Source organism: Mytilus edulis, chromosome 14, assembly GCF_963676685.1.
Source record: "Mytilus edulis chromosome 14, xbMytEdul2.2, whole genome shotgun sequence".
Classification (NCBI taxonomy): Eukaryota; Metazoa; Mollusca; class Bivalvia; order Mytilida; family Mytilidae; genus Mytilus; species Mytilus edulis.
Genome location: NC_092357.1, coordinates 42,442,995 through 42,460,210, shown reverse-complemented (window position 1 = coordinate 42,460,210; position 17,216 = coordinate 42,442,995). Strand labels below are relative to the sequence as shown.

General features: G+C 32.4%; 3 protein-coding genes across 14 annotated transcripts in view; 1 reads left to right on the top strand and 2 right to left on the bottom strand.

Moving 5' to 3' along the window:
• Positions 1–2,190, bottom strand: part of LOC139502585 (thioredoxin domain-containing protein 6-like) — a 67,606-nt gene extending 65,416 nt beyond the window's left edge. For all 12 annotated transcript variants that reach the window (XM_071292091.1, XM_071292092.1, XM_071292094.1 and 9 more), the window contains exon 1: positions 2,084–2,190. The gene's annotated coding sequence lies outside the window, so the exon portion shown is untranslated. The remainder of the gene's footprint in view (positions 1–2,083) is intronic.
• Positions 1–17,216, bottom strand: part of LOC139502590 (protein Wnt-6-like) — a 466,832-nt gene that overhangs the window by 156,520 nt on the left and 293,096 nt on the right. The gene's annotated exons all lie outside the window — the stretch shown is intronic.
• Positions 10,821–15,107, top strand: LOC139503265 (uncharacterized). The gene is made up of 7 exons (XM_071293026.1): positions 10,821–11,063; positions 11,859–11,925; positions 12,519–12,794; positions 13,004–13,117; positions 13,503–13,535; positions 14,068–14,124; positions 15,064–15,107. The coding sequence occupies exons 3-7, from the start codon at positions 12,557–12,559 to the stop codon at positions 15,105–15,107; spliced, it is 486 nt and encodes a 161-aa protein (XP_071149127.1). The 5' UTR covers positions 10,821–11,063; positions 11,859–11,925; positions 12,519–12,556.

Genomic DNA, 17,216 nt, shown 5'->3' with positions numbered 1-17,216 from the left:
CAAATTGCAACCCTGTTCGTTTCCTGATGACATCCAAAATAAAAAATAATCCCCTCATTTTAAAATACATTTTGCGTTTAATGCTCATTGTTCTGTTCATGACTGTATATTATTTTATACATTTGTACATGAATGTAAAAAAAAAAATCACTGCTATTTTGAAATACTGCAATACATGTATATTTCCCAAAAATATCTTTCTCATCAATAAATATTTACTCTTTTATGTATAAAATGTACTATGTATGATTTCACTTAAGTCTAATCAAGTCAGCTGTTTTTCTGAATTCAATAACTATTTGTAAATGTATATACTACAAACAGTTATGGGAAATGTTTATGGTTCCAATGAACATGATGAAAATGATAAAATTTAAATCATTCATACAAAATTGTAACACACTATCATGTGGTTAGGCAAGATAAATTCACATGTGGTTAATATTGTCTTTTTAAGAAGAAAAAAATAATCTTTACTAAAATATGAATTAATACAAACATGACAAAGTGACTAAAGAATTGTTCACCAAACAAAATCTGTTTTTGATAAAAAAAAAATTAAAAAAACTAAAAAAGGCAACATAAACCACAAAAATATTTTGACTGGTCACCTTAAGGCTAGCTAAATAAACAAAACAAACAATGCTGTAAAATTCAGTTATAAATTCTTAGTATTTACCATAGCTTTTTCTTTTCATTAAAAAAAATATAAATATATATATAAAATATAACCAAATGTGTTTTGTTAATGGTACACTGACGGAAGCTGTATTTCATTCACACACAGAGGTTTACTGTTCTGTTTTCAGCAAGCTTAAAAGTACTAAACTGTCTTACTGACATGACTGATCTGATTCATAGTTTTGAAATTTTTTAAAGCAAAATTGAGATGTTAGTATAAAAAAGAAGTCAAGATGTGGTATGATTGCCAATGAGACAACTGTCCACAAGAGACCAAAATAACATATAGATTAACAACTACAGGTCATTGTACGGCCTTCACCAATGAGCAAAGCCCATACCGCATAGTCAGCTATAAAAGGCCCCGACATGACAATGTAAAACAATTCAAACGAGAAAACTAACGACCTTATTTATATAAAAAAATGAAAAATGTAAGGTCTGCCAAACACATAATGTCCAGGATTGCCAGGAAAAATTTTTGACCACTCAGTCTACAACACTTAACCTGTAAAAAGAAGAACCAAAGTGCCTAGAGTAGAGTGTAACCTTTTACTCTATCAAATTTACATGTATACCCAAATAACAGTTATAAGAGCTAAGAAGGAACCACTGGGCTATGACAGGAAAACGGGCAATCCTAGTCTATTTATAAACTGCACAGGGATTGAATGTGTCAACAATGTGCAGGATTAAAAAACTTACAACCTTAGAATTGCCAAGCTTGTAATGATAAGGTAGATCGATGAACAATTTAGACCACAGGCACAGAGTCCATACAGTGCAGTTGTCTTTTATTCTCTGACAACCTTGAGTCAGGACTATACCACCTATACACCTTAATACATGTATTTTCAACGACACAAACCGTAAAATTTTGATGTCATATGAGAAACTAGTTCAAGAGGCAAAGATTCTTGGGTCAAGACTCAAGCACCGTCTTCAAGTGGCCTAGTCCAAATAATTATGACGTCTTGAAAGGCTATTACAATTTTTTTCTTTGATGCCTTACTTCGACGTAAGGCGTCAAAGAAAAAAATTATAATAGCCTTTCAAGACATCATAATTATTTGGACTACAAGTGGCCCAGAATTTTCAGAACAGCAATAAGACTGTATGTCTATCACTAAATCTTGAGTAAAATAACTCATATGCACCTTATTCACAAACGACAATCTCTATCTTACATCATATTTAAATGGTAATACAGAACCGAGAGGAGTCGAATTTATCAAGGGACCATGCCATCATGGGATGCTAACTTGTGTCAACATGTAAAGAAATGCAACAGATCATTTTATTTCTTTTTATGCACTTTTCTTGAGACGAAGTGTGTCCAAAACAAAATTGAATGTATAATTGGTCAAATTTTCTTGAAAGACACTTTTAAAAGAGTACAAACCTATACACAAAGGACTCTGTATTCAAACCTTACGGCACACTGCAAATTGTTTATCGTTGCTGGGAGAAAACTGTAAAACTACTTCCGGTGAAATTTCATTGGCTAACATAAGCTAGGGAGTTATCTACCCGTTACGCGCGGGAAAAACAGTTGGATTTTGTATAATTTTCCGAGTTTCATTTTCTTTCAATCGAATTTAATTTCAATGGTGTTATATGCTATATTCTATATGTTTTAGAGCGAATCGTTGCAAAATTACTGTCAAAGTAGTCTCAGCGAACCCTATCAGTCGATTTTAATGACTCAGATCTTGACTTGATTAACAATAGTTACCCCATTTGCTCTAAATGCTTTGGTTTCAGAGTTATAAGCCAAAATCTACATTTATCTCTATGATCTATTTTAAGCCATGGCCGCCATTTTGGATGGTTGGGCGGGTCACCGGACACATTTTTAAGCCTTTTAGGCCAGGTGAGCTAAAAATCTAAAGTATGATTTTTATACGACCGCAGAAATTGAAAATTTTTTGGTCGTACATTGGCATCACGTTGGCGTGGTCGTCCGTAGTCGTCGTCGTTGTCGGCGTCCGAAGACTTTTTGTTTTCGCACTATAACTTTAATATAAGTCAATAGAAATCTATGAAATTTAACCACAAGGTTTATGAACACAAAAGGAAGGTTGGGATTGATTTTGGGAGTTGAGGTCCCAACAGTTTAGGAATTAAGGGCCAAAAAGGGACCCAAATAAGCATTTTTCTTGGTTTTCACACCATAACTTAAGTATTAGTAAATAGAAATCTATGAAATTTAAACACAAGGTTTATGACCATAAAATGAAGGTTGGGATTGATTTTGGGAGTCTTGGTTCCAACAGTTTAGGAATAAGGGGCCGTAAGGGTCCAAAATTAAACTTTGGTTGAATTCATCAAAAATTGAATAATTGGTTTCTTTGATATGCCGAATCTAACTGTGTGTGTAGATTCTTAATTTTTGGTCCCATTTTCAAATTGGTCTACATTAAGGTCCAAAGGGTTTTAAATTAAACTAAGTTTGATTTTAACAAAAATTGAATTCTTGGGGCTCTTTGATATGCTGAATCTAAACATGTACTTAGAGATTTTTTATTATGGGCCCAGTTTTCAAGTTGGTCCAAATCGTGGTCCAAAATTAAACTTTGTTTGATTCAACAAAAATTGAATTCTTGGGGTTCTTTGATATGCTGAATCTAAACATGTACTTATAATTTTTATTATAGGCCCAGTTTTCAAGTTGGTCCAAATCGTGGTCCAAAATTAAACTTTGTTTGATTTCAACAAAAATTGAATCCTTGGTAGATTGGTCTGAAAATTTTAAGGCAGATTAGATCTTGATCTAATGAACAATTTTATTCACAGCAGATTTTCTCTAAATGCTTTGGTTTCAGAGATATAAGCTAAAAACTGCATTTTACCCAATGTACTATTTTTAGTCATGTCGTCCATCTTGGTTCACGGACCGGGTCATCGAACACATTTTTTAAACTACAAACCCTAATGATGATTGTGGACAAGTTTGGTTAAATTTGTTATAGTAGCTTCAGAGAACAAGATTTTTGTAAAAGGTTACAAAAATTTACAAAAAATTGTTAAAAATTGACTATTAAGGGCAATAACTCCTGAAGGGGTTAACTGACCATTTTGGTCATGTTGACTTATTTGTATATCTTACCTTGCCGAACATTATTGCTGTTTACATTTTATCTCTATCTATAATAATATTCAAGATAATAACCAAAAACGGCAAAATTTCCTTAACATTACCAATTTAGGGGCAGCAACCCACCAAAGGGTTCTCCGATTCATCTGAAATTTCAGGGCAGATAGATCTTGACCTGATAAACAATTTTACCCCCATGTCAGATTTGCTCTGAATGCTTTGGTTTCAGAGTTATAAGCCAAAATCTACATTTTACCCCTATGTTCTATTTTTAGCAATGGCGGCCATCTTGATTGGCTGTCCGGGTCACCGGACACATTTTTTGAACTAGATACCCCAATGTTGATTCTGGCCACGTTTTGTTAATTTTGGCCCAGTAGTTTCAGAGAAGATTTTTGTAAAAGTTAACAGACGACGACGACGACGGACGACGGACCACAAGTGATGAGAAAAGCTCACTTGGCCCTTTTAGCCAGGTGAGCTAAAAAGGAAAAGGCAAAAGACAAATAATGGTACACAAGACACAACATAGAAGACTAAAGAGTATAAGCAACACGAACCCCACCAAAAAACGGAGGTGATCTCAGGTGCTCCAGAAAGGTAAGCAGACCCTGCTCCACGTGTGGCACCCGTCGTGTTGCTCATGTTATTACAAACCTGGTAAATAGTCTAATTCGGTAGATACCATTCGTAAAATGGGAACGGGATTGTAGTCACGACATAAGGAACTCATATGATATCACCTGTGAAACAGATATTCCATAATGATCAACCAACTCGTGATCGCATCCGTAAAATTTACGAAGGATGATTTCGACTTCACCATTTGGAAATATTGCTTTAATAGCTTCCTTGTGAGCAGCATCCCTCTATCAAGAAAATTTTGATAGGAAATACAAGCCAGGGGATATCGTATCAATTGGGAGATATATAATCCGTATGCAGGCGCTGCTGGAATGTTGCTACATAGAAATGGAAAGTTCACAATTTAAAAGCTGCTATCATCTCTGTTGTCATAAAGTTTTGTTTTCAACCGACCCTAATTGTCAATTTCTAGATGTAAGTCAATATATGAGGCATAATTAACTGTATATGTTGTATCCTTTATCTCTTATTCGATGGGATGGATGCGTTTAACATAGTCACCACATTTTGAATTATTTAGTAAGAGAACATCATCTCTATAGCGTAAAGTAAAGTATAAAGGAAACTGCTAACTTCTTATCTTTCTTCCTTATAGTTCCTGTATGAAGCCTCATAATAATCATAATAAGGAACAAGTCGGAAAGAAGAGGGGAAAATTGGTTCCTATGGAATGCCGACCGAGTCTGTTGAAAAAAACGTCCTCCGGCCATACCTAATAAATATGTTATCAATCAATTAAGAAATCAATCATCTTGATAATGTCAGTTTCGGAGAATTTTGAATAGCGTGATGATACACAAGATTATCGACAGAAGAAAAAAAGAAACGTGTTTTAAAACTATAGCTAGTACGTGACTCACAAATTGAGACCGGCAGCACCATATGATGTGCACTTTGACTTAATTGTGAAGAACAAGATGTGAATATTTTATCGCGAATTCTGTATATACGGGCTATGGACTAATATCAGAATTGGATACAAATGTACACCTGATTTGCTAAATGATTCTGAAAAATAAAACTATAGGCCCTTTATCGTTCACCTGCAGTGTATATTTAACAAAGGACACTCTCCAACATGGGAAGACGAGAATAGAGTTCATGACAAAAAATCTCTTTTTGTTGATCTTGTATTGCAAATCGTTTTGTCTGTTTTACTTTGTTTTTATCAGTCTTCTTTATAGTTTTTTTGCTCAAAACACAAAAGAGGTTTTAAAAATCCTTATCATAGTTTAGGACAATTACTCCTATAAAGAGTGACAGTCTATGCTAGCTTTATCAACACATTTGACTTGTATGACGTTACGCACGGTATTCAGTCTATGTTTCATTTGACCATTACTTGATGCATAAGTAGGACCAGAGACATATAATAATACATGTGTATTATATGTCTCTGGTAGGACAAAAAATACAAATCAATTCTGCGTATTAAATGATTATATAATAACTTGTCTTGATTCATCATTTGAATCGAAATTAAATTAAAACCTGATTTTAATAAATTTAATGTTATATATTATTACATAATTAAGCAATGTTTCCGTTTTCATAAGCCATTTTGTCGTGTAAGACGTAAAAACAATAACTAACCATCCAAATATAAACGAAGAAAAAATACAAACTACTGATTGGATTTCGATAAAATTTGTACAGGTGAATATAATATGATCATATTCAGGGTGTGAAACGGTCACGATAAATAATATGTCAGTTCGCAATTTAGCGACCATTTCGAAATTCCATAGAGCTGTAAGATTTGAAAATTCAAGTATACAAAAAGGAAAGCAAGCACTTCGATATAATAATATTTTCACATAAATTATAGAAAAGATTCGCCACTTCCATATCCAAATGTGATTTTATTGAATTTACGAACACATTTTTATTTCTAACATGGTTTCTATCATTTTATTTTTTTTCAGTATTCTCCGTGTCTCCCTTAAATGCCGGTTACCACAGAGCCATTGTTCAAGATTTTTCAGTACTATGATAATTAAGGTATTTTAAATTTGTGACAGACAAATGAACTATGAAAATAAATGTTAATACTGAAATGAAATTTGTTTAAGCTTTCAATGTTAAGGAAACACTAAATGTTTCATCAATTCCTATCAAGTTGTCCGTGTCTCCTCAAAATGTTACCACGTCCAAATTGAACGTTTTTTGCACGGAACGTCAATGTACGTAATATATATAGACAGTAACTGTTTAGGCAGCAACCATTTGATTTTCGGGGGGGGGGGGGGGGGGGGGGGGGGTGGGGCTATGGTTTTTTTTTCTGGACAAATTTTTTTCGCGACAAGTCGAAAACAATTTTTTTCTTTCAATTTTAGCATTACATATAGTGGCAGCTGAGGGTGAAACAAACAATTTTTTTTTTCTCAGAATCAAAAACAAATTATTTTTTTCTCCAAAAACTGGAAACAAACTTTTTTTTCCAAAAAAAAACATAGCCCCACCCCCCCCCCCCCCCCCCCCCTGTGGGGACGATTTCATATAATATAACTCAAGATAAAATACACAACAGCTTTGTAGTTTGACGTTTACTAGTTATCAAGAAAAAGATAAGGTGACGTCGCCGTTGTGACGTCGACCTTGGTTACAATGTTTCTTCCGAGACGTTGCCGGTCCCGCGGTCTTCTCGACATTCTCGGGGCCTCAAAAAATTACTTTACGTAGAAAAGAAAATTGAAATACAATATATAAATAACATTAAATTAAGATTAAAGTCTTTGAAAATAAAAAATTCACAGTTCTTTCACAGTTGAACTAACGTAGTTCATAAAACAAATTCGCATTACAGTCCATGCTATCGTTTCACAAAGAATCGTACGATCTACGTTTACGATTAAACGTACGCTAAGCGTAAGATTTTAGCTACGAGTGTTTCACAAAGGTGATCGTAAACGTAAACGTAGACTTACGTTTACGTTTGTCTTAAGATTAGCTCTCTAGTGAAGGAGAGGAAAATTGTGCGTTGACGATTGTAACATCCGGGTAAATCGCCCTCTGCTTCTCCGGAAAATATTATAAAAAAACATGGCTAGAAAACCGAACTGGTCTTCCACGGAAATAAATAAACTGGTGGAGGAGGTTACTCCTAACATTGAAGTAATCAAATCAAAATTTACTACCTCAGTCACCAATGAAAGAAAAACAAATGTGTGGCAGTCAATAACTGACAAGTAAGTATTTTTTTTTTACAGCAACTGTATTTCATTATTTGCTACGAGTAGTTGATTTTGCATATAAATATATCTTTGTACCTCTGTATCCGATAGACAATTATAAGATAAGATAAGATAAATTTTATTATCCAATTTTGGGCACCGAGAGGCATAAAGATTATAACAAAAAAAAATTATATAACCCCCCCCCCCCCCCAAAAAAATCACAATAATAAATCGCGTTTTTCGGTAATAAAATTTAAAATGGAAATGAGGAATGTGTCTAGGAAGATTGTTCATACTGTTGAAATGGAATATGAAATAAAAGTATGATTTTTTGTTCTAAACTACTTTTTTTATTTTATTACGGAATCCATGGCCGAAACGTCGTTTTTTTCCGTCTGCATAGTGAGAAAATCCCGCACCCGAAAACGGACTTCAGCCTCTCCCTAAACAAAAAATGACCCACTCATTACTGTGATTAATCCAATTTTTAAATATGAATATTAGACCTTGGTAGTGCTCCATAAACAGGAGAAATATTTACGGAAACCCAAAACATTTGACAATTTTGTATGTGCCAATATAGTGACAAATTCAGTGAAGAACAATTCTAAGGCACTAGATACTATTCCAAGCAACACCGATCCATATAAGAACTCTTTCTTCGTCAAGAGTGTACTACATTGGAACCAACTAGAGGATCGTATTGTATGCGCAGATACAGTTGAGAGCTTCAAGGCTGCTCTCCAACACCGCCAATAGGTGTCTCTCTCTCCCGTTGAGTAAAAGCCAGAATTGGTATCTTCAACGTATACATACAGAAGGATACCTGCTTTAGGTCCCTCTCCTCTACAATTTTTCGGACTTCCTGCATGCCATGCTATGCAGGCTAATATTCTGATAATTTGAATGAGTGACACAGAAGCAGATTGACATTGAACCAAGATCTAAAGAAAAAGGGGACAATCGGAATTCATAAGACAAATAAACACTCACAATTTTTTGGCATTTTCAGAGCCACAGAAAAAAAAAATTCAAACAACATTTCATTTATTCATTGTCGATCATGACCATGATGACTTGTTTTGTTGTTTTGTTGTTTTCGGAGTATTTCATAAATACTCAAATAGTGTGCACCCCCTCATTTTATAAGGCTTCAAAGTTAAACAATAAAATAACATTCCAAGACATCATTATTTTGACAAGTCTAGTGTCATATTTAAAAAAAAAACTGTAAATAAGTAACCTTCCATTAGTAGGGGGGGATAGGACCTTTATTGGGACTACGAGATAGGGTGTTTATAAGCTCAGGTTTTTCAGGATCCAGGAATTCTTTTTTCGGATTGTTTTGATTTAAATTTATTTAAATTCATAAAATTTAGGAACTAGGGATTTATTTGTTTTGGGATCAGGACCCTCCTACCGACCCCCCCCCCCCCCCCCTCCCCCTTTTCCATTAATCATAGGAAAGGTGTTCACGAAAGAAAAGAAAATAGCCTTGCCAGACGTCATGATTATTTAGACTAACTTACTTTATGATATGATAGGGTCGCATGATGGTGCTTAAAAACAAAACAAAAGTCGATCTGCAAATGGCAGTAAATTCCATTTGGGGCAGTTGAAAACTATACTATGAAAACTAGGAAGGCGTCCCAGAAAATAATAGCCCTGCAAGATGTCATAACTATTTTGACTATTTGTACATAACCTCAAATATAAGGGTCCAAATAAAAGGGTCAACAGTTCCTACTTGAAATAAAGTTATCATTGATTAAATTACCATGCCAGAGAAATGCATGTGAATGTTTATTATCTTCTTCAAATATTTCACCTAGAATACAAAAAGTAAATTCTTTTACAATTTGAATGTAACACAACTAGTCGCTCTTTTTTAAAATAGAAATGAGGTAATGTATGATTGCCAAAGATACAATTATCAAAATGAAAATTGATGTAAGCAATTGTAGGCAAGGTTACTGCCTTTAACTGTTAAAGGCAGTAACCTTGCCAGCTTGCCAGCTTGTTCCACACCAAGTAAAAGGAAAAAGTATTCATGTTCATACAGTAAATGTTGGGAATCGGAATTTAAATGGGTTAAACCAAGTGAAAGGAGCCAGATTGATGCTTATTGCACACTTTGTAATTCACATATCAATGTTAGCGCAGGGGCAAGAAATGATCTTGTCAGACATTCTAAAACAATGACTCATTCAAAGTTGGAAAAATCTCAGGCAGAATCTAAGGGCATGGCATCTTTCTTCACAAAGACCAAAAGTGTTTTGGCTGATAAAGTAACTAATGCAGAAACTTTATTTTCGTACTTTGTGGCTGAGCACAATCTTTCCTTTGCAGTAACTGACCATTTCACAAAATTGTGTAAATTAATGTTCTCTGACAGTGAAATAGCTTCAGGTTATTCCTGTGTAAAAACTAAAACCACCCAAATAGTAAAGAGGGCCCTTTCAGTTGAAAATAACAAAGTGGTAGTTGAAAACAAGCCAAGATTTTTTGTTTTGTCAAAACTTGCTAAAACATTACTGGTTTTGCCAAACAGCAATGCAGACAGTGAGAGGGCATTTTCTTTAGTAAAGAAAATAGCTACAGAGTTTAGGGCTGATCTTAATAAGGATACACTGTGTGCTCTTCTTTCTTGTAAAATGAATACACATTTGCATTGCTATGAACTGAAACCAAGTGCAGTTCTTTTAAAGAATGCCAAGTCTGCTACTATGGAATATAACAATAGTCTGAAATAAACTTGTATACATGTTCTAACTGTTTCATATACATATTGACTATATAAATTATATGTAAACATATTTTTGTTCTTCAATTGAGCCCGCAAAATGTCGTACGCATTATGACCTGAGATTTTTTTTCTCAATGCAGGTCATGACCTGACTTTTCATTTTCAGAGGTTGACAGGTATGCTTTAACATTGAGAAAAATCCAAACCATATTATGGGGGCTATTAAAGATCCTGTTTTGAAAATTGTAAACAAATCAATTAAGTTAAAGGAGAGAATTATTGTTCTTACAAATGTATTTATAACAAAACAAGTTACAAAAAAACAAAGATGACAAACATGAACCACCAACAATCACTGGACTTTAGGTAGTCTCTTAATTTGGACAGGCACATGTGGCAGGCTTACTTATGTTTGTTATTTGTTATCATGGTTATTAACCAAAAATTATGCATTGATTTTTTTAAAAATATTTTTTTAATGCAAAAAGTCAATATATTATTTGGATGTTCAGATAATTAATATATATATTTTTACATTGTATTTTTATTTTAGAATAAATTCAGTCAGCAGTTCTGGTAGGTCTTTTAATGAGGTAAAAAAAAATGGCAAGACCTGCAAAGCAGTGTGAAGAAGAAGGAGGTGGCCAGAGTAAGCTATCAGAATCAAACTGGTGGAGGCCCCAAATCATCTGATGAGTTGAAACCATGGGAGTTACAGGTAACACAACTTTCATTATAGGATTAAACACAGTTTTTCTAGTGCAGTATATATATTTATTAACCAACTAAGTGCATTATTGCCAAAAGTGACTGTTTATTAAAAATTACATATTTTCTGTAATGGCCCTGTTTTTCTGTAATGGCCCTGTATTAATGCCCAGTTTGTCTGTATTAAGCCCTGTTTGGGTTTTTGGATAAAGTTAATAAAACTAAGTTGTAAAGAGTATAATACCTTTTTGTATTTTATTTAATTTAGTAACCAGCAACCAACATTAAAGAACCATATCAGAGGATCACTGTTCATCCGGTTTTTTAACACATATCTCTTTCAACTTAATATCTTGGATATTTGGTATATTTAAAGCTTTATAATGGTGAAGTACAAATTATTTTGTTCAAACTAAACTGTCATTAAAAGAGTAAGACGGTACATCAAGTTAGCAGCAACACATACACTTTTGTTCAGTTGGTTAATAAATGTATTAAGAAATGGGTGTTTTTATAATGGCCCTGTTATATGTCCTCGGTCAGTAATAATGGCCTCGGATGTCTGTAATAGCCCTCGGCTTTGCCTCGGGCCATTACAGACTTCCTCGACCATTATTACAGACCTTGGACATATAACAGGGCCATTATAAAAACACCCATTCATTAATACCATAATAATGTTATAATGCAGTCTTCTCTTAATTAAGAGACCACTTACGGGAGAGCAAAAAAATAGTTTCTTGAGCATGATTGACTGTACATGGTAACATTCATTGACTTTAACAGTTTAATTAATATTTAACAGGTGGCAGATACGCTTCCAAGAGCAAGTGTCCATGGCATTGACGGTGGCATAGATACAGAAATAAATGGTTTGTAACATATTTCTCATTTATTTTATCATTTACCTTTTTCACTACCAGAATATATAAGAAATAGTAGCCACTGGAATTAATACAATAGATGGGTTTAAAGTATGAGAGGGGATGATACCCACATGAGGGCTTAGATGCATCATGGTATAAAAAAGAAAATGTGGTATGATTGCCAATGAGACAACTGTCCACAAGAGACCAAAATGACACAGACATTAACAACTATAGGTCACCGTACAGCCTTCAACAATGAGCAAAGCCCATACCGCATAGTCAGCTATAAAAGGACCCGATATGACAATGTAAAACAATTCAAACAAGAAAACTAACGGCTTTATTTATATAAAAAAATGGTAAATGTAGTTGAGTTATAATTATGCTAAATTTGTTAATTTTTTTATAACTAAGAAATTAGGTGTTCTTAAACAATAATACCTACTTTCATTTTAAAGTCATTTAAAGGCAGAATAGTGCAATTAAAATAATTTAAAAGCTAAGTGGCATTAATCTCTTAGTCTATCTGCATACATTCTCATGGTTAATTTCTTGTTAGAGAATTGAATGTACAATGTAAAAAATATTTACTTCAGGTAAAAATGTAAAAGCCATTGTTGCTAAAGCAAAAGAAATGAAGGATGAAATAAAACAATTTTTCCAGAAATACAAGCCTTATAAAAAATTACCAAAAATAGGAGACAGCATATTAAATGAATATTTTGACACCACCAAAGGAATTACAGAAGACGAAAGAGATGAACTAACATCTTATCTTTGTACTTTTGAAGAAATTAATTTATCAGTCTTGGATATTCCATCAATGGTGCATGACACGATTTCCTTCATTATGCATCACTCAGATAAAAAAGGTACAGCTCTAACAATGTAAACTCTGGTTCAATTTAAAATCAATTTAACTTGAGTTATTAGAAAAATCTATATGACAAACCATCATTTTAAGCTCTCCGCCACAATATTGTTTTTATTTGTTTAGGGCTAATTCATACCTTTCTTTCCTTGTGTTGTTGGAATGCAATCTTATATCAGTATATAATATTAAATTTTTTGTGTTTTAAAGATTCAGAATGTGTTCAAACAAATGAATCCACTGGCACTGTACGGAACTACATCAGTTTTGGGAGCCCAACAGTTGACAGAGAGGAAAGCCAGACACCAGTAGATACAAGCTCAGGTAAATGAAGAAGCCCAACAGTGGAAAAGATATATAACAAATTTAAAAGTACACTATTATTATGTGTATCTGTAATACATGTTATACCAAAATTCATCAGTTATGGCGGAATTAAACTGGTTGATTTGAAAATTTAAAAATAATGGGAATAAAACAAGAACAACTTCAGAGGTTAATAAGAAGGTTTTAATTATAACAATTTTGCATACAATTTGTAATGTACATAATGTACATATAATTCTCAATTCACAAAAACTAAATAGAAACACCCCTAAACTAATAGTAAATAGCTGAAGTTATTAGGTTTTGTAAGCAGTACAAAAGTTTCAAAATACTTTCCTTTGAATTTCAATGAAATCTTTTACACATATTTTCTTTGTTTTAGATGGATTAACTAAAAGACCGAGAAGTACAGAAGGTATATTTCTTTCATATTTAGATATATATGTAGTTTTAAAGAAAATAGCTATATTTTTAACAAGGAACACTGGATTTGGTGACTAATTGAATTGATATATCAATCCATATCAGATCTTGGAAAATGTACTCTCCATTTAACTACAAAACTTTATAAAAAGTCAATTTGGAGGTATATGTTTGACAGCAAACCAACAACAAAAGTAACTTCAATTTACCATAAATGGAGTTTTAAATTGAATATTCAAAGGATATGGAAAATAATAAGGAAAGGAAATACCTTTAATAATTTGCAACAAATTGACATTAGCTTGTCTAGGTTTCAATTCATATTTGGCAAATATTTATTTTCTTCTGAATACCTTATATAATATTCCTTAGCAATACTCAAACAGTAGATATACATTTTATAAATATCTTCTAAATTATTCTTTCGAAAACTAAACCGGTACAGTAGAATTACCATAAAATATTAATATATTTCAGAAACTCATATTACCTTATTTTGCAATATTTTATTTAACTTTTTTTAGGTAGCATTCAGTCTGGTGCATTAGACATTGGGTATGATGGACCAAGCCAAAATGGAGGTAAAGTTCTATTATTTCTGCAATGTTATTATGAAAGAAAAGAGAAAAGATAAAAACAAAAAATTATGTATTCCTTAGCAAGACTCATTCCTTGTAATGTATTTTCAAAATATACATCAGCAATTGCTCTGCAGATATTTATTTAACAAATTAACTTCTTTTGTGTGTAAAATTTACCCTAGAGTTTAACATCCATTTGTTTTGCAAATTTAATTTGAAATATTCTTATCCTATCTATTCCTACAGACTTGGATTAATGTTTTATTCTGTTAATCTTAAACTTCATTGTATTTTGATAATATCAATGATATCTCAACACATTACATCTTGTGAAGTACAAACACTTTAAATTGGTAATATGTTGAAAAACATTTTACTCTATAATTTGAGACACAGCCTATGGATGATATCTTATAGAATAGATTTTTTTAATTTAAACTTTAAAGTGCATCCTTAAACATTGTTAACAATATACATAATATAACACAAATTCATTTCACTAAATCAGCAATAGTATAATATATCTGCCAGTCCTAATAGGATTATTAAACAGTCAGGGGACTTACTCAAATGAGTGATTTTCTAAATCACTGATTCAAGTAACATTATTCAATAAGGTTGGGAGTAAGAGTTGTCTCTCTTTAATAATCACCTATTTAAGTAGTACAAATTAATCACTAGAAGAAGTGATTTAATTTTATTTTAGATTTAAATATAAAATACAAATGATCCAGAACTAATTATGTTTCTAAAATTATCAGAACCAACATCTGAGTTGATAGGATGACCAGGTCATTTCAGGTAATGACCTTGTACTGAATCTAGGATAATGACATAAAAACGATTATCCCAGTAACCGGTTAGGCAAAAGTGTACGATTTGACAACACTAATACCAATAATACCCCAAACATTTTATTACTCATATTTTATATTGCAGATGGAGTTAAAAGACCAAACAGTAAAAGAGGTACAATAATATAAAATGTATTTTAATTTGATGAAACCAGCAAGTGGGCAATGAGTTATAACATCTAAACCACAAGGAAACATAAAAAATAGATTGACATATAAATAATAAATTAATTTATTAAACTGTCACATATTGATTAACAGCTGAACAATATACAGTAAAACATATACAATATTTAAAATAATTAACACCAAGCGAAACAAATTGGCTTATGAGACACATATAAACGCATATCATAGTGCTCGGTTAACAAGTCTTTGTCTGATGGTCTGTGCATCACGGTTGTGATTTGCAGGCATGTCAATATGATGTTCAATCTCAACTTCATTCCCTCCATCTTCAATATTCAAAAGTGGCACTCCATCATCAATGCACTTATTGTGCAGTTTAAAGCAACTACTTATTATTTTGACAGATTTGGGTGGCTTGTACGGCAAATGTCCACCAGTTTTATGCAAACACCTGTTAATAATATTAATCATTTAAAACATAACTATTTGATTATTTTATTCATATTTTTATATTAAAATAAAGGATCTAAAATTTGGATACTATAGCAAAGATAAATTTCTTGCAAAATCATCTCAAAACATAAATGGATGAAATTAATAAGTTTACCTTTATACAAACATGTTTTTAAAAGATGCAGTTGTGTAATTGTAATTTTAATTTAAGGAGTGAACTGATTTCTGTCAAAATATTTCCAAATATGAACAAGTCAGTTTGTCACTATGATAACAAAAAAATGAAGATAAAGGTAACTGAAATATTGTTGATATTCTATTATAATTTAATTTTGTATGTAACACGTCTTCTGATTAGCTGACGTTATTTTGTTATGAGCCCATAGACATAATTTAGTCATGTGACCGTGACGTCATCAACGTTTTTTCATGGTTTTCTACGGTTTAAAATAGAATTTAGATTTAAGTTATAAGAAATGACTGTAATATTTTTTCTGTCTATTCGAAATAACATAAAAAATGTGGTGCACACTGTTAAATTATAACCGATACGCTAAGGGCGTTATTCAGTGGGCACCAAATTTTTTATGTTATTTCTTCATAGACAGAAAAAATATTACAGTCATTCCTTAAGTGTATATACCATGCTGTTATTCATATTTTCTATATAAAAAAGTGGATTTGCTTAGAATTATAGTTTATATAATGTTGGTAAGATTTGACATAATGATTGTATTCTATTTTACACATTATTTTCTTTACATAACATGGTCTGCAACCGATCAATGTTTCGTTTTATTATAAAATACAGCTAAATTATTTTTCTCACCTAAACCTTGACTTTAACACACCAAAAGATCTTTCAATCACATTTCTTGTCTTGCAGTGAGCATTGTTAAATCTCACTTCCTGATCATTTGCTGTATGCAGAAGTGGTGTCATCAGCCATTTCTTTAGCGGGTATCCGGAGTCCCCTAGCAACCAACTGTTAGGTATCTGATCCATGTATACTGGCACACTTGAATTGGTTAACATGAACGAGTCATGGGTGCTCCCTGGCCATCTCACAACTACATTTGAAAATCTTAAAAAAAAATCAAAATTGGTTGATTTTTTTTTATAATTTATGTTTAAAACATAAATTTGTGTCAAATTAATTCAATTTTATAAAAAGAAACATTGATATAGTTACAAGATGTTGTAGTGTTATGCATTGATCTAAAATTTTGTTGTCCTTGGTCATGTTGGTAATATACTTAAAAAGAAATATATGAACAAAGGAGTAGGTTCAGTAAGACCCCTTTTTGGCCCCAAAATATAGCAGTTTTAGAAAATTGTGAATATGTAATCGTTAAGATATTTATTGAAAAGTAGAATGCTTCTGCTACATAAATATGGGCTGTTTTTGACAATACAATGCACATATATCGATTACTAGCATCATTAAGTCGTGTTAAGTTACTGAAATCTTCACAATTTGATCATTTTAGTTAAATTTTAGACTGTTTCCGTCTTAAATGAAAGTGGCCGCATTCGTGTTCATCCATAATATTGAAATGTAAGTTGTATTTGATGATAATGCATAATATATTTAAAGGTTGAGGATGAACACGGATGCGGCCACTTTCATTTTTGACAAAAATCATCTGAAAAGTG